This window comes from Tympanuchus pallidicinctus, unplaced genomic scaffold (genome assembly GCF_026119805.1).
Source record: "Tympanuchus pallidicinctus isolate F22 unplaced genomic scaffold, pur_lepc_1.0 scaffold38, whole genome shotgun sequence".
NCBI classification, from domain to species: Eukaryota; Metazoa; Chordata; class Aves; order Galliformes; family Phasianidae; genus Tympanuchus; species Tympanuchus pallidicinctus.
Genome location: NW_026294756.1, coordinates 1,051,178 through 1,074,537, shown reverse-complemented (window position 1 = coordinate 1,074,537; position 23,360 = coordinate 1,051,178). Strand labels below are relative to the sequence as shown.

At 50.4% G+C, this 23,360-nt stretch overlaps 1 protein-coding gene across 1 annotated transcript in view; it reads left to right on the top strand.

The window, feature by feature from the left end:
• The window catches only part of INSR (insulin receptor), a 38,469-nt gene that overhangs the window by 9,807 nt on the left and 5,302 nt on the right, over positions 1–23,360 (top strand). Inside the window, exons 3-20 of the mRNA XM_052699696.1 lie at positions 7,827–8,142; positions 9,588–9,733; positions 10,024–10,168; positions 10,418–10,632; positions 12,753–12,879; positions 13,501–13,751; positions 14,062–14,229; positions 14,907–15,108; positions 18,816–19,087; positions 19,344–19,486; positions 20,087–20,246; positions 20,547–20,646; positions 20,886–20,953; positions 21,102–21,331; positions 21,653–21,763; positions 21,841–22,000; positions 22,655–22,784; positions 22,980–23,114. Of these exons, the coding sequence (XP_052555656.1) occupies positions 7,827–8,142; positions 9,588–9,733; positions 10,024–10,168; positions 10,418–10,632; positions 12,753–12,879; positions 13,501–13,751; positions 14,062–14,229; positions 14,907–15,108; positions 18,816–19,087; positions 19,344–19,486; positions 20,087–20,246; positions 20,547–20,646; positions 20,886–20,953; positions 21,102–21,331; positions 21,653–21,763; positions 21,841–22,000; positions 22,655–22,784; positions 22,980–23,114 (3,079 nt within the window). The remainder of the gene's footprint in view (positions 1–7,826; positions 8,143–9,587; positions 9,734–10,023; positions 10,169–10,417; positions 10,633–12,752; positions 12,880–13,500; positions 13,752–14,061; positions 14,230–14,906; positions 15,109–18,815; positions 19,088–19,343; positions 19,487–20,086; positions 20,247–20,546; positions 20,647–20,885; positions 20,954–21,101; positions 21,332–21,652; positions 21,764–21,840; positions 22,001–22,654; positions 22,785–22,979; positions 23,115–23,360) is intronic.

Sequence of the window (23,360 nt, the reverse complement as noted above, 5' to 3'; positions counted from 1 at the left end):
GTGCAGGGGCTGTTTGTGGCTGAAAGCTGTGGGTGTTGGGTCCTGCGGGCAGTGAGGGGTGCAGTGGGGGCTGCTGTGTCCTGCAGGAAGCTGTGATGATCCTTCTCTCGGCCCGTGACAATGGCTGGGTATGAGTTCAGTGCTCGTGCTTCCCAATTGTATCCTATAATTGTGTGCGAGTTCCTATTGGAGGGATGTGAATGAACTTGCTGGGATGTTTATGCCTCTTAATTAGTGCTGGGCTTCCAGGAAAGTAAGGCAATGTGAGTCTGCAGCCATCACGGGACAGCAGGGGCATCAGGGAGCCGAGCTCCTGTCAGCACCTGCATTCCTGAGCTCCATCGGGCGTCCATGTTATGTTACAGCAACACGTGGGCTTCAGTGCTTGACGAGCAATAAAGACGTTCATTAAAGTCGGAGGATCAGGGAAGCACTTCCTGCCTGTTCTGCAAAACACATCAGTCGCACTCTATGGGTAAAGAAAGCATGAAGGCAGGGATTGAATCAAGGCAGATCAGACTTACTTTCCCTAGTCTGCGGTCTCCTCGCAGTGCAGTGGCATTGGAACAAGGCTGCTGGCACTGCTGCTGTTGGTGCAGCCCCAGCGGGGCCGGGACCCCCAGGGGAGCCCCACTGTGTGGTGAGCCCATACCTGCTGGATCAGGGTCCCTCTGTCGTGCATCACTTTGTTCCTGGGGTACAACAGGTGAGCTGTGCTGTGAGGAGGAAGCAGCACGAAGTGAAAGCTGCCTGAGATGCCGTGGGTGAAGCTCTGGGGCTGCTCTGGGCTGGTGGATGGGCAGCGTGGTGTCCGGGGAGCCCCTCAGAGCTGCTCCCACTGAACACCGCTCACAGGAGCGGCTGCTCTGCACTGAGATCTGAAACCTCCCTGCTCTGCTTGAAAAAAGGGATCTTTGTCTCAGGAGGAACTGAGACGGCAGCGGGGGTTTTGTGTAGGACAGCCCCAGTCACCTTCTTGGAACACAAAGCTGGTCTGCGTGCCTGTTTTTGAGTGGACTCTTTCCACCATGAGATTATTTCCCTATGTTTGTTCCCCTGCAGTAGCTACCCCATTTATGGACCAGCAGGTGACAAGGCTGACACTTAGGAGATCGGTTAAACCGGCTCTAAGTAGTCCTAATAGCTCTGAAGTGGACGATGCTGATGGTGTTGGTGATAAGGCTCCGTCTGCCTCCTAGGGCTGGAGCTTTTCAGGGCTCCCAGCGCTGCTGAGGGTAAAACTTGTGCTGCTTCCTTGCTACTGAACCGAACAGCAGTCAGTCCCACTGTAGGAGCCAACGGCATGGAAGGCGCATGAAAGACACCGAATTTCCAGGGTTCTGACAGCTGACCTTTGTCAGAAAGGAAGCAAGATTGGAGATCTTCACTGGGTTTAATGTAACGTCAGCAGGTTTGGTTTCCCTGTTGTTCGCCTCTTTGTTGGGGTGGCACAACTGGTTTGGGATTAAATTCCTTCCGATTACAGCTTTCTCTTGCATAATTTACAAGGAGAAATAGATTCGTAGTCTCTAAGGATGGTTTGTGCAATATAGCTGTTGTTTTTTGTACCAATCTGTAGTCATTTGCTTTTCCTTCAGGTTGTATCTGTGTGACTTTTTGTCACTTTTATCATGTCTCCCTTTGGGGCTTTGATTAGAGAAGCAGGAGCACGTGCTCTACAGTTCACAAACTATAGGAATTCATCAGGTGGGTGAGTGCCTGTGCTGGGTGGTTGGTGTGGGCTGTTGTATGCTGAATTACTGGAAAATGGATTATTGGTGCACTGAGGATGACAAGGGCAAGTATAGTAAATCAAAATATATTTCACAGGGAGGTTTCAAGTGCTTGGCTCTGGGACTGCAAGCAAACAGTATCTATTTCAGTACTGCTAAGTAAATTCTTATACCTAGAAATAAACTGTGGAGGGCATGCTTGCAGCTCTGGGCAAAGAGAGAAGGGTGTGTAGACAAGTGGACATGAGCTGATGTGGCCAAAATGCCTTGAGTATGTGAAAGAATTATCTGGATGCAGATAATCTGTGTGTTTGATCCTGAGAAATGGGATCCTTTCCACAGTGCAGCTACAGCTTTGGGAAAATGCTGTAGGTTCAAAGCAAACCACCATTCTATGAGTCTGTGAGTCTGTAAAAACCTCTTACGTTATAGGAAACGCACTTGGGATGTAGGCACGTGGAAATAACCCTGCTGATGGGCACTGCAGGAGGGTTCCCTGCAGCCTCGGGATACCTGGTGTCTCACCTTCAGTGCCCATCCAGCCCTCGGCTGCCAGGAGGAAAAGTGGGGGCTCTGGTTTTGAAGGTTTTGTTCCTTCTTCCTCTCTGGCTCCTTTGCAGCACCTTCATCCTCAAGCACCACTTCAGCCCCAGTGTCTATGTTTACAATTCGTGAGTACACCGTGGAATCTGTCCAGATTAAAATCTTAACCTCTGTCTGACATTTCTGTGTAGATCATTAGTTATCAGCTTAATCTCCTTGTGGTTAATCTTACACTTCCGCCCGCTGCGTTCCCTTTCTGTTACAGACGGCTCCGCTCCCCTGTTTGCTCTGTGCTGTATGTCCTGTCCAGTGTAAATTGGCCCTTATTTTGTGTGCCCCAGTGACATTTTGTGCATCTTTTCACAACCCACACCTACATGTAACCTTCCTTATCCCCACAGGCTGAATGTGGCAACGTAGCTTTCATTCTTTAGTGTCTTGTTTACTCCAACATCCTTGAGAAAAGCCTCTTTATGCCCCTCTTATCTTTCCAGAAGGCAAAGGTTATAATTCTGTGCTCACATCACTCCTTGTTTTCCAGACAAGGTCTAATGTAGAAGCAGTAGCTTGCATTAGACCTACGTTTGGGAAGTTGAGGTTTTTGGCTGTCACCGTACGTGGAAGCACGCCTGCTCATCTCTGTGCGGCTGTTTCTCTAAGATCCCAGCTTCTGTGCTCATCTCTTGGGGCTCATCATGGTTCAGCACTCAGCGCTCAGACACCACTGCTTCGTTGCGGTCACAGTGTGATGCCAACAGTGAAGAAGGGAATGGAAGCAGAGACCTTTGGCTGTGTTGGTGGTAGGGAACCTCACCTCACTCCTGCTGTGTTTGGGACAGCCGTGGTGCCTCCCTCACTGTGGTGCTCCTGGGCTCTCAGCATGAGGAGAGGTTAAAGTAGAGGGGGATGTTTGCAAGATGCTGTGTGTCGGAAAAAGTAATGCGTGGTTAAACATTAACATGAAGCTCTCATGAGATTCCTGGCTGGCATGTCAACCACTGAGCGATAAAAGCTGATCCTTGGGTTGTAACATGGGCTGAACTTTAAAGAACAACAGCAAGGTGTGGGTGAAAACATGGGCAAAGGTTTGCAGAAGAGTTCCCCCAAACCCTTTCAAAGATTCTGCTCTCGGTTTCCGTACAAATCCTCTGCTCTGTTGCGTTGGCCAAGGGCAGTACCAGCTGGCTGATGCCCCGGCTGCCATCACATTGTCTCCTTCCCAAAGGCTGTAGGTTGCTGTTGGGATTGGGGCTGGGAACCTCACAGCCCCCAGGTACTGGAGGACAGTGGTTTTCCTGATGTTGTTCAGCTCTAAGCCACCGTCGGGGCCAAGAGCAGCAATAGTTGTGTTGGTATCACTGCGCTTAGTGATAACTGGCTGGGGGCTCCAGGCTTTGCTTGGAGATGTAGTGTCAGTTTGGGGCTGAAAAAGCAAACCAGACAAGCAAAGATCCCTGCACAAAGCGTGCCTCTGACTGAACACGAAGCACAAGGAGCAAGCTCACTCTGTGCCAGAGAGCAGCACAGCAGCGGGGCTGTGGGCACTGCGAGAGGTATTCACTGATTCAACTCCGACTGTTGTCCCCATGTGCACTTTGTGACACTTGTTCTGCCCTTAACGGCTCTGCTGTTTTCAAATCAAACTCCGTGTTTGGCCGTTTTTATCTCGATTGCCAACTCAATTGCCACTTTAACCAGGTTCCAGGAGTTGTTTTTAGCTGCTCGGGGATTCTGCTCACCTGATAGGTGCTGGAGGCATGAAAACAGAGCTGCGTTTTCATTTTATATTTCAGCTTTGTTTCCCAGGTCTCATCAGGGAGAACTGCTTTGCTGTGAGATCGTGGAGTCGTAAAGGTTGGAAAAGACCTCTAAACTCCCCAGGCACAACGACCCCTGCCCACTGACTGCATCCCTCAGTGCCACATCTCCACAGTTCTGGGGCAGTGACCCCAGCATCTCGGGGAGGCCCAGGCTGCTCGCTGCCGTGCTGTGGGTGCTGGGGGGTCTTCACTCCATTTTCTGCACACCCACAGAGGGGCTTCTGCTTCCCCCTGTAAATAGCTGGGATGGGAGGGGAGTGGGATGAGAACTTCAGGAGAGGGACACAGAAGGATCTGGGCACTGGGGCTGTGGTCAGTGTGGAGCCAGGCAGAGCTGCTCACCTTATCCTGTATTTATTGTTATATATATCAAAAGGTGTGCATGTGCCCATTTAGAGACATGCGTGAGTTTCTCGTGGTAAGTTTTCTGTATTCCTTGGCAAAAATTATCTATCAGTAAATTTTTCTATTTGGGAAAAACTCCAGGGGATTAAGAGTGGTTTCCTGCACAGTGCAAACAGCAGAAGGTCAGCGTGGAGGAGACAGGTCCTCGAAGGTCTGCCTTCATCTGCCCTGCTCCTGTATCAACACCAGAGCTCAACCTGCTCCTGTCTCCATGCACCCAGTTCTTCCCACAGCCCCCATCCTCCGATATCAGCCCCAAACCCCTTTATCTTTGCCAACCCATGGTGGTGCTGGGATGTCCCACTGCCATTTGGGATGCAGCCCTGCAGGACACATCGATCCCTCTTGGAACATCTGAGCCATTCGCCATGGCTTCATCCGAGCGTGTCACTTATGAAAGGGGCTGGAGGCAACACAAGGCTTCCCTTATCCTTACTGATACGTGAGATAAGAACTGTAATATTGTCCCAGAGAAATGTCAGTGGGAAACGTTTCCTTTACGTTTTGGTAACGGCGTGTTGTTTTTGGAAGCTGCTATCTGTGGGAAGGGAGGCACCTGCAGTTAATTTTATCTGTTCCTGTGTGAGGATGGAGCTCCCGGCGCTCCCAGCGCGCGGCTCCGAGGGCTCGGGGCGTGATGTGCTGCAATCTCTGCTTTATAAATAACACTTCAGTTGGAGTCTGGTTGCAAGGCCTTGAGTTCGCTTTGTGCAGTCGCTGCTGTGTCGGTGCGGGGCGTTGGAGCCTTGGTGGGTTCCAGTTAACAGCTCACAAACAAATAGGTGGTGGTGAGTTTAAAACAGAAAGTTGTTTCATGGAGAAGAATTACAATATAAGGCAGTCCCAAAGACCTCGGGGTGACGTGCTGAATTGGAAGGTCTTGACAGCTGGGTTGGGTTGACTTTGAGAAGCGATCGAGTTAAAAAACAAACTGATGTTCTATCTGATGTACTTCATAGATAACTGTATAAGGAGAATCCGTTCGGGGTTTCAATGCAGTCAGGGCTGGGTGCCCACAGAATGCAGGGAGCTGTGGCCGGGCTCAGGAGCAGACAGGAGCCGCTGTGCCTGGGTTGTGCTGTGCGAGTCCAGGGAGCAGCAGTGCAAACCCACCCAGCAGCCCGCAGGGAAAGCAGAGCTCACCCAGAGCGACTTTCACTTTATTTTACTTTGACCATTCTCTTGCTGGTGTTGTGTTAGCAGCGAGGTAGAAACAAGACCTAAGGTAGAAACAAGACCTAATGCGGGTGCTTTTAACCACACCTCGATGTTCAAATGGTGTTAATTAGCCAGACAGCCCCTTGCTGATTGAGTCTCCTGCTCAGCGCAGGTCCCCTGGCCACTTGTGCTGGTTGTGCTCACAGTTCCGTGTGTTCCTCTCCCACCTGAGGCCCAGAAGGGAGAGCCCTGCAGGTGGGAATTCCTTTGCGTTGACTTGGCTGCCTCTGCCCCCCTTTGCTGGGCCTCAGCTGTGCACAGAAGTGCCCGCCTGGCTCTGCAGTCAGAAGGCTTTGCAGGACGCATTGCGTCCCAGGTCTGCAGAGTGCCCTCACTGCTGGTTAAACATTGATCCGCCCCGACCAACAGCTGGGGGCCTGCGCTCCCCCGGCCCAGCGTGGATCTGCTGCCCTCCTCCTGGGCTGGGGGCTGTAAGGGCGTGTGGGAGCGAAGAGATGCTGGAGGAGTTTCTGTGAGGTTCTCAGGAGCTCAAAAATTGCGGTGCATCCCACTGTGTGTGCTTGGGTTTGAGAGTTTGTCATCTGGTCGGGTCTGCGGTGCTGAGCTTTTGCACAGAACGTGTATGGAGCACCTAATGGAGGGAATAGGAGCTCTGGCTGCCTGGCTGTCTTCGGGCTGGATTTTACACGTCAGAGCTCTTAGAGCAGGAAAGAGAAAAAAACATCCAGATCAACTGAAAAGTAGTTTAGCTGTACCTTCTGAAAGCCTTCAGAGTCGAGAGTTGGGCTGGTTTCTGCCCTGTGAATATGTGCAGCTGAGTTTGAAGATCTGTAAGTAAGCACAGCGCTTCGCAGATTGGTTTCCGTTGCAAACAGAACTGCTGTGGCACGGGGCAGAGGAGGCGCTCAGTGCCACTCCGGGTTTTGCAGAGGAATTGCTCAGTCTGCTCCCTGCCCCCCCTATCAGCCATGAGATTTCATCCTACGATCAGAGTGTTTGATAGATGTTGTGGATGAAATTCTGGAATTTTCTGTCTGCGGCCTCCTCTTGCCAATATCTCTAATAAACTGCAGCCGTGACATCTGTTGCCAGACGGAGCTCCGTCCACAGCCTCATCAAGAGTTAGGACCATCGTTTGGGAAAAGCCTCTCATTTTGTATGGTCTGCTGTGAGGTACCGTCCGCAGGCTGCTTTCCTTGCCCACTACATTTCGATCCTTTGCCATTTCTAAGTGATGAGTTCACAAAATGACACCAAGGGCCAGAGAAGGGTGAGAGCTTTGCATACACAGTGAATTTGGAATGCCCTCTGTGCTTCGTCTTAAGAGGCGGGCCTGGGGGATGCCCAGCACAGTACCTGAGGTGGCTGGTGGAGGAGCAGCAGATGTTCAGGGTCAGACCGACCTTAGGATGGAGCTTCAGCTGCAGCCAGCTCCTATTTTTCAAAGGCTTCATTGACTGCAATGAAGCAGAAGTTGCTCTCACCCACCTCTGCTGTTTGCTCAGGGTTGCACCGGCTGCTCGACGCGCTCAGTTCTGCAGCCCTGCAGCACGGGCTTCGCTTCCCCGCTGCTCTGATGGGACCTCAGCAGCACGCAGTGCCACGGGACCGGCACGCTGCGCTGCAGCTGAGTGCTGGCACACGTCTGCCAGGAGTTAAAAATAACACCGTGGTGCCTCAGCACGGCTGGAGCCTCCCCAGAGTGAGCCCCTCCAGCACTGCGTGGAGAGGAAAGGGTTTGTGTGGGGCTGTGGGGGAGAGGAGCTGCAAGGGGGGGAGACGTGTTACATGTGGACAGCAGTGGCTCCTTTACTCAATCTGCGTTCTTTTGAGGAAGGTTTGGGGATACTTCATGTTTTTTTCTTACTGTACATTTCACTTATCGTGGTCTGAGGCCGTGAAGAAACTCGGGTTGCTTTTTTAGAAGATGAGCGTGAATGAAGTTTAAATGCCAGCACACCTCCGGAATGTTCTTCAGATGTGGAATTGGTGATTGAGAAGTGGAGGAGCAGCAGTTGTGCCCTGAGGGCTGTGCCTTCGGGGCGAGCTGCGGGCAATGGGACGGCGCAGGGTCGCAGCTCAGGCTGTGCCGATCCCATCGCCGCGCTGCCTGCAGCACTCGGCTTTGTCCCTTCTCACTCTGCAGTTTGCCCACCTGCCTGCAAGTCCCAGGGCTGCACGTCGGACGGGCAGTGCTGCCACAGCGAGTGCCTCGGGGACTGCACGGAGCCCAACAACGCGGAGCGGTGCGTGGCGTGCCGCAACTTCTACCTGGACGGGACGTGCGTGGAGACGTGCCCACCCGGGCACTACCGCTTCGAGGGCTGGCGCTGCGTCACCTTCAGCTTCTGCCAGGAGCTGCACAACAAGTGCAAGAGCGCCCGCGAGTCGGGCTGCCACGTCATCCACAACAACGAGTGCGTCCACGAGTGCCCGTCGGGGTACATCATGAACTCCAGCAAGTAAGTGCGGGGCTGCGGGCTGGGTGTTGGCCTGGTGCTGCGTCCTGTGCTTTGCTTTCTTTTGGGTTTGGAGGATTTGCGGTCTGTGAGACCAAGATTTCCATGTTTGAGTGTGAGTTACCTGGTCTACTTTAAGGTGATTTGCAAACTAATACCTTGCTAATTGAAGCCATTAGAAGCAGACAGGCTTACCTACTACACGCCAAGAGTCTCTTCTTGCTCTGCTTCATTTGGCCTCACTTGCTCACTGTCCTGCCTGGAAAAAAAAGTGGGAGAGGAAGGCTGGAAGAGAGGGAAGAGCGTCCTCAGGTCAGAGGGATCCTCCTGTAACCAAGGGAAGTGGAGAACAGAGCGGCCTCAGCAGCCCTGCATGCCTTCCCCTGCAGTCAGCCCTCGGAGCAGGAAGCCTTGTTATTGAGCAGAATGGGGAGAAGTTGTGTCTAATCATGGGAGCACAGCGCGTTTGGATTGGGCCATTCTTAGAATGTCTGTCCTTCATCCCCGTAATTACGTTGATTGGGCAGGTTCAGGTTGTGCCAGACAGAAGTGGACAAACAACCGCAGCGCAAGTCAAAGCAGGGAGCAGCCGTTCCACTTGTTACCAGGTTTTTTCAGCAAAGAAATGATATAATTGATGTTGCTGAGCTGTGTATCACTGAAAACTTTGCTGTTTGTCCCACAGTAGCGTTTTGTATTGAGATGAGTCAGATTTCCTATGAATATTGCTAGCTTTGTGCTCCTGCAATAACGGTTTCAGGGAATTCACTCTAACAGGACTTCATGTTCTGTTTCCTCGTTTGCTTTTCAAAAGAATGATCCAGCAGCCCCCAGAGCAGATATGCTGTTGTGTAGCAGCAGCCATCTCCTCTCTCCTGTGCCTGTTCCAGGCTGCTGTCAGTGGGACCTCACAGTGCTGGGATTTTCCTGGAGCGTGTATTTCTCCAAGCAAGTTGGAAACACATTCTTGTGGTGTTATGACCAGGGCAAGCACTCATCGTTCTTGCTGCCATTTAAGAAGCGTTTCCCCAGAGCACAAAGCACGTGTTGCTTGCCTTTTTCAACGCAACTTCATGTGCAGTCCTTAATCAGAGGATTCCCAGATGAGCAGCCAACTCTGCTCGTTGGTTCGTGCTCTGAGATTGGAAAGCGGGCATTGGGTTTCTTGGTCTGGAGGCCCCGGGTAGGGGTGGCGCTGTGCAGCATTGTGGTGGCCAGGCCACTCAGAAGAGACTTCAAAATACAGAAACGACAACTTTAAGAATTAGCAGCAGTTATTTGGAGTTCCTCGAGGCCACGCGTTGCACACCTTGAGTGAATGCCACGGCGTGTTGTCAGGACGGTTCTGCTTTGAGTTTATTACTCTGCTTTGGAGAACTGCTGGAGGTGTCCCAGAGTGCATTCTTCAAAGAGTGTCTCACCTGCATTCTTGCCTCTCTGTTTTTCAGCTTGCACTGCACTCCTTGTGCAGGGCCCTGTCCAAAGGTTTGTGACTATGGGAAAGAGAAGACTATTGATTCGGTGACGTCGGCACAGGAGCTCCGTGGCTGCACAGTTGTTAATGGAAGCTTGGTTATAAATATCCGTGGAGGAAGTAAGTTGTGCATGAGTGAGGGTGTGGGGAGCACTGGATGTGAGATTGCTGAATATGACACCATCCATGACCTGGGGCATTGCTTTTTTGCTTTGACCATTTTGAATCGAGAGAGAAATGACAGCAGAGCAAATGTTCCTCTCACATTCGCGAGGGTTTTTTTGCTGAGTGATTTTTGTAAGGTCTTTTGGATTTACATAGAGTGGTTCCATTTCATCTCTTTGAGCTCTGATATCGGTGTTCCCCCCCGCATTATCAGAAAACTAAAAGCAATGTTTTCCTCTCCCTAGATAACATAGCAGCTGAGCTAGAAGCGAATCTTGGCTTGATAGAAGAAATCTCAGGTTACCTAAAAATCCGCCGGTCTTATGCCTTGGTTTCTCTTTCTTTTTTTCGTAAACTACATCTGATTAGAGGAGAAACACTGGAAGCTGGGTGAGTTCTTTCAAAAGATATCTGACTTTACTACTTTGAAGTGTCAGGAGTGCCAGTGCTTACCAGGGTGATTTGTATTGACAAACAATCCCCGCGTTGCTGTTAAACATTCCTCTGCCTGCGGATTGTGGCCTCCCAGGGAAGACAGTTTGCATTTCTTTTATGTGGTGTTTGGGGCAGGGGGTGGCATGTGGGGAAGGGCTGTTAGTAGATCCCCTACCGATGCACATTTTCCTTCCCTGCTTTCAGAAATTATTCATTCTACGCCTTGGACAACCAGAATCTTCGCCAGCTCTGGGACTGGAGTAAACACAACCTCACGATAGCACGAGGCAAACTCTTCTTCCATTATAATCCCAAACTGTGTTTGTCAGAAATACACAAGATGGAGGAGATCTCTGGAACTAAGGGGCGTCAGGAGAGGAACGACATAGCCCTGAAGACAAACGGTGACCAAGCTTCATGTAAGGAACTTTCAGAATGCATTGGCACTTGGATCATTTTTCTTTCCCTCTGTCTTTGCTAACTTCATGCTCTTAATGCCTTCAGCCTAGCGTGTGATTTTTGTCCAGGGACTGTCCTTGTCCTTTTGGTAAAGCACCAGGCATGTGACTGCCCACTTGCTTGTGCACCGCAGGGACGCTGTCAGCGTGCCATGAGTAAAGCCCTCCTGGGTGCTGCCCCTGGCCAGGAGCCCGCCTTGCCAGCTTCGGTCCTCAGAAGTTTTCTCTTTGTGTGCTCAGCTGTGAGATTTTCAGGGCTGAGTGTATTATTGTGTCGCTTTGAAGAGCTGAGCACAACATAACCTCAGCCCAAACCAGGACCTCGTGTTACTGCTGAGCACCCAGTTTATAGTCATCATCTGCTATTCCCACGTCATGAGGAGGCAAGAGGAACACAGAATAAGTTGCTATGACAACTCTCAGAATTTTTTTCCACAATTTGGACTGTGCTTTTCAGAGGTTTTTAAGCTAACAGTTTTTCCTTTGATGATAACAATAACCCAGTGCCTGTACTGGCGCGGCTAAAGAGCAGAGGGGCACTGGTGCTTGGTTCTCTAACTAAAGGCACAACACTGAAGGTGTAGTTTTGTAGACACATATTTTGGCAGCGGTGCTGCCAGTAGTGCATCCCTCCTGCACTGCCAGCTCTGCTGTTCATTGCCATTCTGTGCCACGTGCAATCCCCGCTGCCTGTGAAGCAGATCATACAGCTAATCTGGGGTAAAAAATGGCCATTTCTGCTTTGTTGTTCTTGTCTTTTTTGCATCTCTGCTCTGATTTGTTGTGTAGCCTCACACAGTTTTAATGCATGCAGGAACAGGATCAAGGACAGGGTGTTACAGGATCAGTAAGGTTGGAAGAGACCACTGAGGTCATCTGTTCCAACCATGAGGTGCTGATGAACGTATTGCCACTAAAGCCCCCAACATCTGTTAAGCTGTGGTTTCAGTTCCTTACACTCTTTTTACAGCTTGCATGCTTCCATCATCCTGTGGCTGCACTGCTTGTCTGTGTTTGGTGACAGCACTGCTTCAGTTCTACCCTTTTGTTATGCTGTGTAGCTGGTAGTGAACAAATACAACAACTGGAGATCTTTCAGCTGAATCATTTCCCTGATCTGGTTTGCCACATATCAACACATGCAGGCTTGCCAGCATGGTGGGGAGTGAGGAACATAATGACTGCCTACCTAAAAACTGCAAAAACACACATTGAGCCACAGCCTCAGGGCTATCACAGCCCTGCTTGGGCAGAGCGAAGGCAGCACAAGGAGTGAGCTGTCTGAAAAGGTCATCTCCTCCCTTGAGACAGCGGCGAGGCCTTCCCACACTCGGGATGAGGCTGGATTTGGGGTTCAGGTCCAGCTCTCCTGTGGCATTGCAGCTCCCAGGCTGGCTGGTTGCTTTGTGCTGGACCACACGGTCACATTTCTCTGTGCCAGCTTTAACCCTGCCTTGCTGTACTGCTCTCTGCGCCACCCCCCACCTCAGACCACACATTGCTGGTGTGTTTGGCTTTTTGATTTCATGGTTCAAGTCAAGTTTTCACATTGGCAGCATCCTGTTTACAAAAAAAAAACAAACAAACAAGAAACAACCAACTCCCAAACACAACACCTTGTTTGTGCTGGATGTGTGGACAGCAAAGTGAATGTTCTTCATCCCGTGTGCAGCTACTGCAGGAGTGGCAAATCCCATCAGGGCTGTGCAGTTTGTCCTTGGGCTGCGTGGACATTCTGTATGGTAATGCTTCCCTTGGGAATCAAAACTCCACCCCTCCTGCGACTGTTTGTTGTCCTGTGCTGCTGTTTGCAAAGGCAGCGTGCTGCTCCTGGGTCCATGCTGTGTCTTGTCTTGTGTACGTGGATTTTAAAGCACGTTGCCTTTAGATTTCACACTCAGTAGAACTCAGTTCAGCTTTTATAGGATTATTTTCATAGAATCATAGAAAAATGTAAGCTGGCAGGTTCTCATATTTTTCCCTGGAGGACTGAAAGTTCTACGATACTGAAAAACAAAAACAGAAAGCCTTGTTTTTCTCTTAGCATTAGCAAAATGATTGTCATCTCTTTTTTGTTATAGGTGAAAACGAATTGCTGAAGTTCTCTTCCATCAGAACATCTCACGACAAGATCCTGTTGAAGTGGGAGCCATATTGGCCTCCTGATTTCCGTGACCTCCTGGGATTTATGCTCTTTTACAAAGAGGCGTAAGTGGCAGCTCAGGGAGAGGGGAGCTTCAGCAGCCGATGGTTGGGCTGCAAAGCAGCAGCAGTGCTGGGCTTCCATAAATGACATCTGGCATTGAAGAGCAGACATTAATGCTGCTGTGCTCATAGCTAATTAGAAGTCAATCACAGAGACCACGCTTAAGCTTCCAGCGTTGCCCTTTTATATAAGTATTAATTAAGTTCTCTGACTGATTTGTATGAAGTCAAATACCCCATTTAAGAGCAACCCCAACATCAGTTGTTCCAGCTGTTCCAGGTGTAAGTATTCCAGCCATTTCCCCACTGCCTCCAGAGTTACTTATTCCCCTTTAGGTGGGAAGCACTTTTAAAAACCGGTTTTGCCAAACTGGTTTTCATACAGCTGAAAATAATCAGCTGAGATTGAGTTTGTCTGGGTTGTGGAGCAGTGCCTGATGCGCGGTGCTGGTAGGAGGCTGGGCTGCAAAGCTCCCTGTGCTTTATTTCCAGAATACACGGCACGCATAGGATGGGATAATTAGAATTTATCCAAGGGATAAGGGATGCCTTCAGAAATCTTGTCTCCAACGCCATGGTGTCAGGATTCTGTTAATTTGAGGCTTATTTTTGTTCGTTTTTAAGTCCGTACCAAAACGTGACGGAGTTTGATGGGCAGGATGCCTGCGGCTCCAACAGCTGGACAGTGGTGGATGTGGACCCGCCGCCGCGCTCCAACGAGCCCAAAGCCCAGGCCCAGCCAGGCTGGCTGCTGCGGGGCCTGAAGCCATGGACACAGTATGCTGTGTTTGTTAAAACTCTGGTCACCTTCTCAGATGAACGAAGGACGTACGGTGCGAAGAGTGAGATCATCTACGTCCAGACCAACGCTACAGGTCAGTGCCATTACGTTAACGTTGCACTGCAAATGGAAAGCTGACTTCTGGCAGGTGGTCACAGCAGTGCTGTGTCTGTGGCACTTTGCTCCCCTCTGTGGGAGGCTGTTCCTAAAGGAATGGAACGATGTGTGTTTCCCTGAGTGAGGAGAGAGCGCCGTTGTGCTCTTGTTCCATCAGGTCCTCGTGGCCATGGGTGAGAGCCCGTGTTCACTCCGTGTCCTGCTTTTGTTCCGTGGGAAAGGGAGCTCACTTGTGGAGTTGTCACAGAGCTGTGGAAGTGACCTCTGTCTCTTTTCCTCCCACACAGTTCCGTCAGTCCCATTAGATCCAATTTCTGTTTCCAACTCTTCATCCCAAATCATCCTGAAGTGGAAGCCGCCCTCAGAGCCCAATGGCAACATCACGCACTACCTGGTGTTCTGGCAGCAGCAGGCAGAAGACAGTGAGCTTTATGAACTCGATTACTGCTTGAAGGGTGAGTTCCAGTTCTCTCTCTGTGCCCTTCTTTCAGGCCTTCCAGATGGTGGAGCTCTCTCAGCATTTATGGGGATTTTTCACACACTTTGGAGATGCTCTGGAGCTGTTGTTCAGGAAGCAGTTTGAGGCACAGTTGTGTTATCCCTGTTCAGTTGTATTTACATTATTCTCTATTGCTGAGTCACGTGCAAAAGATCTTCAAAGCCTTCTTTTCACAAAGTAACCAAAACCCTCTTTTCACAAAGTAATCAAATACATATTTTTTGGATCTCCCTTCTGCACTTGTTTTTTTAAACTGAGCTACAAGTTTAATCTGTGGAGAAGCAAAGTGAAGCATTGCAATACTTCTGGGGATCAGTGGCCAAGTTAATTTTTGAAGGCATTTTGTGCCGTGGGGTTTGGAATGCTTTCAGGATCCACTGAGAAATCCCAGAATCTGGTGCCCCGTGTTCCCAAACTGAGGGGAGCAGAGGTAGAACTCTGACATCCGAGCTTCATTTCAGAGTTAGCACAGATCTGAATCAAAGCCCTGTCATAAGAGAGGGAATGTGAGCATGGATATGAAAGTGTGGGAGGCAGAATGTGCCGTGAATCTTGTGTACGCTCGTTTTGAACCTTGGTAGGATTGAACTTCTACTTCTGGCATGAATGACAGTAAAACTGTTTTGTCCATAGGATTAAAACTGCCCTCAAGGACGTGGTCTCCTCCTTTTGAATCTGAAGACCCTCAGAAGTACAACCAAAGCGAAAGTGAGGATGTCAGTGGAGAATGTTGTTCCTGCCCGAAAACCGACTCTCAGATCCAGAAGGAGCTGGAGGAGTCTGCGTTCCGCAAGACCTTTGAGAACTACCTTCACAACGAGGTGTTCGTCCCCAGGTACGAGCAGCAGCCGTGGCTGCATGCTGTGGGGTGGGAGCTGAGCTCTGCTCCTGCTGCTCTTGGGATTTGGAAGGTCACGCTCTGTCTTCTGTCTCTGAATTCTCCTCAGCTTGAGATCAAGGGCAGAATGCTCCACGAATATCTAAAGCCCGTAGCTCGCTGTAACTTGTGTGATGCCAGGAACAGCCTTTTTTTTTCCTGTCTTAAAATGTTGTGGTCACTTTTCATCCTGTGGAAAAGAAAGGAAAAGAAAAATGGAAGTTTTCCACGCCACAGCCTTGTCCTTCAGCGCGGTATTGCGGTCTTCCTCACGCTTACTGGGGGAAATACCTCCAGTACCACGAGGAGTGCAACTGCTGTGGGTGGTGAATGTCCTGTTCTGGATGGCACACACGGTGTCACATTAAGGGGTGTTGAATGTCTTCACACTTCATATGCAACTGACAAAGGGAGCACTGGGAATCAGGTTAGTCTGTAATGGTTTACCCCCTTCACTGTCATGTATTCTGTGCTCTAAATCTGTTCTCTGCTTCCTGCCCTTAGCTATTAAATGTTTCTTTGCAGCTGCCTGACAAAAGCTACCCTACTGCACTGAGTGTTGTTTATTATTTGAGTGCTTTCCTCTTCTCTGAGAGTCCGACTTGGTGCCTGCAGTTGTCCCATCACTCCTCTTGCAGCTTTTAGTGCTGATCAGAAGGACAGGTTTCAGTGTCAGGACACATCGTGTTTAAAAGCACAGGGGAAGCAAGCTGTGTACAAAGCCAAACTCCTCTTGATGTAGGCAGATGATTCTGACAATCTGATTTCTTTTTTTTCTTTTCTTTTTGTTTTATTTTAACCTTACTGCACAGCCAGCCCAGGATGCTTCTCAGGCCAATTTCTGGGGTATGTATTTTGGGAAGAAACCAATCACCAGGATGTGCCACCTTGTCAGCCTGCTAAGGAAGAAACCTCTACTGCCCCTAGACTGAATGATATTTTAAAAACAAACCCTTAAGTTGTGAGCAAGCAGTAAAGATATTGTTCTTCTGACGTGCATCCTGCATGTCTTTTCTGACAGGTTTCAGGCTGTGGCAGTGTGGATGAGTCTTGTTTTTTCTGTGCACAGTGCACCTATTGCCTGCCATAGGGCAGCCTGTCCACGGCGTGTTCTTTTTAATCATGCTCCCAACAGTTTCATCCTCTCTCAAGCACTGTGTGGCCTCCCCTTGAGATGAAAGCCTTCAGCTGGCCATGGGGAGGAAGCATGGAGATGAGGCCAGCAGAGAACAGAATGCTGCAGGGCTGCAGATTACAGCTGAGAAATTGCTCCCCTCCGTCTCATGGAATCACAGAATGCTTTGGGTTGGAAATGTCTCCAAGAAAGGGGCATCCACCACCTCTCTGGGCAACCTTGCCAGTGCTTCACCACCCTTACCATCAGGAACTTTTCCTTATATCCAGTCTAAATCTCCCCTCTTTCAGTGTGAAACCATTTCTCCTTGTCCCATTGCTCCTTCACTGCCTGCACAGCTAACTGGCTGCTCCAGGAGTCCATCACAAGTCTTGTGGGTCTGTTTGCTCTGGCAAAGCAAACTACAAGTGTCCAAATGCTTCATGCCATTCCCACTTTCCCAGTCAGAGCTACTGGATACCTTTTCACCGTGTGCTTTGTAACCTCCTTTAGCAGCTGAACAAAGTGGCCGTCAGCACCTGATGCTTTGTTTCTTCTTTCCTGTGTTATTGCTCTTACATTGGAACAAGTTTTGCAGAGATTGGAGCGGAAGGGCGATGGAAAGCAGTGCAGGTTGCCCAGGAGGGGAACCTCCAACCATCCGTGGAGGCATCACAGCCGGATGCCCTGAGCAGCTGCCCTGCTGTGTGCAGGGGCACATTGGAGGTGCTTTGCAGCCTCAGCAGCTCTGTGACTCTGTGGAAAGCATGGAAAGGTTTCAAAAGTAATAAAAGTCCTGAGAGGCAGAGGGGGAGTAACTGGCTGCTGCTCAGGATGTATTTTTGTGTCTGCTCCCAAGCGCTGCTACTGAAGAAGTAGCGTCACTCTTCTCTGTTGCCGTCCTTCTTTGTCAGTCTCTGTCACTCATTTCTGCCATTACAGATATTAGAGGGCTGCAGAGTGAATGAGGTCTGGGAAATGACTTGCATTGAAAGCAGCTTTCTTCTGGGCTTCCTCATCCATTCGTTGTATGGACAGACACACGACCTCGTGTGCTGGCATGGGGGAAGGCAGACTGGCAGCAGTGTCAGCCTGTGCTTGGTGCTGGTGTGTGGAAAAGAGAATTTGGCAAGAAAACAGCTGCAGGCCTTGGGTAATAAGTAAGGGAAGAGCTGCGTCTACAGCTCCTTGTATTTTACAGCGTGTTGCATCAGTGATCAGATAACTGATCTACTTGTGAAAAACAAAATTCCCCTGAGCTGGAGGAGCAGCTGAATCCACGCTTTGTAAGCAGCATTGTGCAGCTCTGCTGTGGGGAAGTGGGGGCCCAGAGCTCTGCCCTCTGCCCCTTCACTGGAGGGGGAGAGGGGGGGTGCTCACAATAACCTGTGCTGAGGTAACAGCAGCTCCAGAACGGTGCCTCTGGAGTTAATTAGTAATGAGACGGAGAGCAAATGAAAAGCTGGAATGCACCCTGCTGGCCCTGCCGCTTGGCAGCAGCGTCATCCCGCAGCAGCTGAGCGCCGTGTGTTGTTTGGAGGAGCTGCTGTGAGTGCTGTGTGGGATCCATCACACCAGGAGGCAGAAGTGGGGCGGTGCTCAGTCCGGCAGCAGAGCTTCCATCACTTGGTGCAATTTTAGAGGCTGGAGGTGCCTCAAGTGTGGGTTCAGCTCGGGTCGCTCTTTGTGCCCTTTAACAGCTGCACACACAGACGAAGATCATCGTTCCCTTAAAACACAGCCCTGTGTCACAGCAGTAATTCCTTCTGTGCAGCCATTGCTGATCCACCACATTGGTTGGGACCCGGCATTCCTGGTGGCGGTTCTGTTCTGATCCTTGTTCCTTTTGTTTCCAAGAAAATGACATTTCAGAGCAGTTCTTAATTCTGCCGAATTGATTCTGTGTGCTGGGTGCAGCGCATTGATGCGATCGCACACCACTTCTATTTTTCCAACAGCAAAAAATTGATTTTCAGACTGAAGTGCATCATTTGAGAAGCGACATTTGGTTGGCAAACAGCACAACCAGCGCGAGGTCTGAATCTGTGCCTTTTGCTTTGCACTGTTGAGAAGATCTGGATGTGTTTTGGTTTAGGAAGAGGTTAACGTAGTCTAAATGGACAAGTCCCAATGTGGTTTTATGACACCTGGGAGGTGTGGAACATCCCGGGTCACTGCAGCGGGGTCTGTGGGATGACCACATTTGCTCCCAGCCGAATGTGGAGGAGATGAACTCCCCGGGCATTGCAGCAGTGCTGTGTGCCATGAGGAGCTCCGGCAGAGCGTGGGTCCTCCAGCAAATCCCTTTGATGTGAGCTTTCCCTGTGTGCAGAGTTGTGCAGGGAAGGTGTCCCAGGGTTACATCCTTCTGTGCATTGCAGGGGCTGAGGTGGACTGCTTGCTTAGAAAACAAAACCAAAATGTGTTTCATGGCAAATATGGGTCTTATTTGAGTTTCCAGTTGCTCCCTGTGCTCTCCTGTTTTAACTCTTTGTTCTCAGATGGATGTGCTTGTATTGGATGTAGCAAATAACGTCATATTATTTAATAGGCCATCGAGGAAGAGAAGAGACCTGGGCTCCATTGCAAATGCCACCGTGGTGATCCCCACCATCCCGTCCTCTCCAAACTCTTCTGCAGCAGCATCTGAGAGCGCAGAGGAACAGAAACCTTTTGAAAAGGTGAAGTTCAAGGAGTCCCTGGTGATCTCCGGGCTGCGGCACTTCACGGGGTATCGCATTGAGCTCCATGCCTGTAACCACGATGCTCAGGAGTCCCGGTGCAGCGTTGCAGCTTATGTCAGTGCCAGGACCATGCCAGAAGGTAATGAGCTTGATGAGCTCTGCGTTGGGTAGCTGTTCCAAAATGCTGCTTTTCCTATGAGAGCTGCAGAAATACAGAACAGTAGAATCATTAAGGGTGGAAAAGACCACTGAGATCATCTGTTCTGACCACTGAGCCATCGCATCGTGTAGGACTGGTGCTCTGTATTTCCTAATGGGAAGGGATGTTGGATGAGGTTCTGTCTGTTTTGCAAAAGAGATGAAATAAGCGTCATTAATCCTGACCTTACTTTTAGCTAAGGCAGATGACATCGTTGGTCCAGTCACCCATGAACTGGTTGAAAAAAACACCGTGCACTTGAAGTGGCAGGAGCCCAAGGAGCCGAATGGCCTTATTGTGCTGTATGAAGTGAATTACGGCCGTCTGGGGGAAGCAGAGGTGAGAATTTCTGCTTGTTCCTTCGCACAGCACACATGGGAAGCAGCTTTGTGCTTCTCCCTGCTGCGGTGGCTGTGTTGGCGGAGGTGGTGGCTAACAGCAGGAAGCTGCACGGGGAGGGAGCTGTGCTTGTCTCCAGCCCTCCTTTTCCTTTGGCACACACCTCCTGTTGGCACCAGGCGTCGCGATGGATTTGCTCTGGTACCCGATTTGCCGACGTTCTGCATGGACTGTTTTTCAGCATTTCATTGCGCAGAAGGACAGGAGCTGGTTGTGTGCATCCGAATTGCTTAGAGAAATTAGGGAAGCGTTCAACAGGCAGAGGGCTGCTGGGTGCAGGCAGCCGTGCGGGCGGCGCGCTGCCAGCTCAGCTTGCGTTTCAGGGCTGAGGTGCGGAGCAGCAGGCGGCACACGCTGCATAATCTGAACTCCTGCACTGTAAAATACAAACCCAGGACAAACCGCTGCCTCAGAAAAGCCCTGAGCATGTGAAAACCCTATTTGTGTCCGTTTGCTCATCGAGGAGGCGAGGGAGAAATCCAGCATCCTGTTACAGAGCTGCAGGGCAGTAACACGAGGCGCCCTTCCCTCCTCCCGCAGGAAGCGCATTTCTGCGTGTCCAGAAAGCACTTTGCCAGCGAGCAGGGCTGCAAACTGCGCGGGCTGCAGCCTGGAAACTACAGCGTGCGGATCCGAGCGACGTCGCTGGCTGGGAACGGCTCCTGGACAGAGCCCACCTACTTCTACGTAGCTGATTACCGTGAGTTCTTTTGTCTTCCTCAGCATTTTAACCTTGGTAGGAGCCCGCATCGCTGCTGGATGCAGGCGGTGCACGGGGAGCTGCAGAGGCTCGTGGAATGTTTACCAGTGCGTCCGCTTGCAGTAAATCAGGGTTAGTGAGCAGTGTGTCTGTTTCCTTCCTTGAGCAGCACTCTGAGCTCTTGTTCTGATCCACGTTAACCTCTGTCAGCTCCACGTTCACTCCTGTTTATGCAAGGCAGAGATCTTACTGAATTCTGAGACCTGTGTTAATACCTCCAACTCTCTCTTTCTCTCTTAGTGAACGCTCAGCCTAATATTGCTGTTATAATTGTTCCGATTATTTTTGCCATAATCATTGCTGGAATTATTGGAGCTGCTTACGTGCTCGTGAAAAAGAGGTGAGTGCATCATTTCGGTCAGAACAAGCAGAACTTCCATCTAAAGATTCTTTTTATTTGTTGGAAGTAACTCTGTATTTATTTTCTAACTCAGATAATGATTGTAACATGAAGTTCTGGAAATGTTTTTGCATGTTTGCAAATTGGGATAGTTGCTGTTTGTTGCACACTGTGGGAATTAGTCAGATTCAGCTCGAATCTGAGCAGTGTGCAGTAAACAACCCTCGTCCCTCTTCCAGACAAACTGAAGGACCAACGGGGCCACTCTACGCGTCCTCTAACCCCGAATACCTCAGTGCCAGTGATGGTAAGAGCAAGGAGGGCTTCTGGGCCTTATTCAAGGTGGGGTTCTTATGGCTGCCTTTTGAAGCCCAGACCTCCACGCCCTGCGGTGCTGCTGCTGCAGCAAAGTCTTTTGAAAGGCTCTTGCTCAACCCATCCGTGTCTCTCGGCAGTGTACGTTCCTGATGAGTGGGAGGTCCCACGGGAGAAGATCGCTCTGCTCCGTGAGCTGGGCCAGGGCTCGTTTGGAATGGTGTACGAGGGCATTGCCAAGGACATCGTGAAGGGAGAGCTGGAGACCCGCGTGGCTGTGAAAACGGTGAACGAGTCGGCCAGCCTGCGGGAGCGCATCGAGTTCCTCAACGAAGCCTCTGTGATGAAAGGCTTCAGCTGCCATCACGTGGTAAGCGTCGCCGGCGGCTCTGATGGTGGCAAGTGAGAGCCCCATCCTATAATATTCCTTCAATGCTTTGAAAGCTCGATGTTCCAGTAACAAAAGCAGCCTTTCTGCAGAAGCAATTGATGAAGAGAGCTGGGATTTTCCATGCCTGATTTTATAAAGCACACCAAGCTCTTTGCATCATTTCCCTTTGCCCTGTCAGAAGTGCAGGCAGAGCCGTGGGTGCTGCTGCAGGCTCTTCTGCACGCTGGCTTTGTTCTCACAGCTGGGCTTTGCCCCGTGTGCTCTTACACAGCCCTGGCAGAACTTCTCCTTTGCTCTCAGGTTCGCCTCCTCGGGGTGGTCTCCAAGGGCCAACCCACGCTGGTGGTCATGGAGTTGATGGCACACGGGGACTTGAAAAGCTACCTGCGCTCTCTGAGACCCGACGCTGAGGTACGGACGGGGAGAGGCGGTGTGCTGTGGCACAGAGCAGCTCGGTTGGTGCTTTAACGCTGCTGTGTTTGTTGTAGAATAACCCTGGTCGTCCACCTCCAACACTGAGAGAAATGATCCAGATGGCTGCGGAGATCGCCGACGGCATGGCCTATCTGAATGCCAAAAAGTTTGTTCACAGAGATCTGGCAGCTCGGAACTGCATGGTTGCAGAGGACTTCACTGTAAAAATTGGAGGTATTCAGATCGCGGTCAGCAGACAATTCTGTGCGTCGTATTTGTGATGTGTGTGAAGCCCAGGCCCAAATCTTGCAGGTATCCAAGGCCACGGATGGGCCTCGGGCAGCCTGAGCTGCTGGGGGACACCCAGCCCTCGGCAGGGGTGGGACTGGGTGATCTTTAAGGTCCCTTCTGACCTGAGCCGTTCTGTGACAAGCCTTTTGAAAGTCATTTTCCTTCCACAAGAGCCAGTTTTTAACTGAAACCCATCTAGAATAAGTAAATATAAAATCCAAAAATAAGTGAAAACCCGACAACTTGGTGGTTTTTCAGACCTCTGTGGACATAAAGCCAAAGCAGTGGGATTATGGGCAAAAAGAACTCAGTTTAATTCAAAGGGATGAATAAAAATGGTGTTTAGAATAGAATCTGTCACTGAAAATTGTAACTTTGGAGCCTCTATCACAGCTCTGTAGTAATTAATAAAGGGAAAACTGTAGGGAAGAGGAGTTTTGAGTGTTAATGACAGGGTGAGCAGTGATGGCAAGTTGCATAGGAGCCCTGCTGGGAGTGTGGCAGTGGCCTGGTGCCCAAGGAAGGCATCAAGAGGTGTTGTACAGTGAAAGCAGCATGGAAGGAGAGGCATGAACACAGCCCCATTGCTTTTGTCAGACTTCGGCATGACCAGGGATATCTACGAGACGGATTATTACCGAAAGGGCGGCAAAGGGCTTCTGCCTGTGCGCTGGATGGCGCCCGAATCGCTGAAGGACGGCGTGTTCACAACGTACTCAGACGTGTGGTGAGTTGTGCTCAGCCAGGTGGATCCTGGATGGGAGGTTCACTGTTCTGACACACGTGGTGCAGGCAGAACACGGCCTTGTTCTGAAACCCTTTTCTTAAAATGCAGTAATTCTTGAAGATGTGTGTTGTCCAAAACAGGACTCAGCGTGGATCTCTGGGATGTTTCTCACCGGGAGTCTTGTTTCTTTCTTAGGTCATTTGGTGTTGTCCTGTGGGAGATCAGCAGCTTAGCAGAGCAGCCGTACCAGGGACTCTCCAACGAACAGGTGCTGAAGTTTGTGATGGATGGAGGATACCTGGATCAGCCGGACAACTGCCCAGAGAGGCTGTAAGTAGCGGAGCAGCGCCGGTCAGCAGAGCTGCACGCTGTGGGAAAAGCGTGGGCAACACAGGCAGCCCCACAGATGGCATTTCTGACCCACCTCTCTCCTGGGGAGAAACAAAGCAGAATTTAGTGAGCCACCTCTCAGAGACATTAATTAGAGCATCCTTAGTGAGACCAGCCCTTGACGCTGCAAGGGGAAATCAAACCAGCCTGGGGCCTACACTGTGAGTACAGACTGGAGAAAGTGAA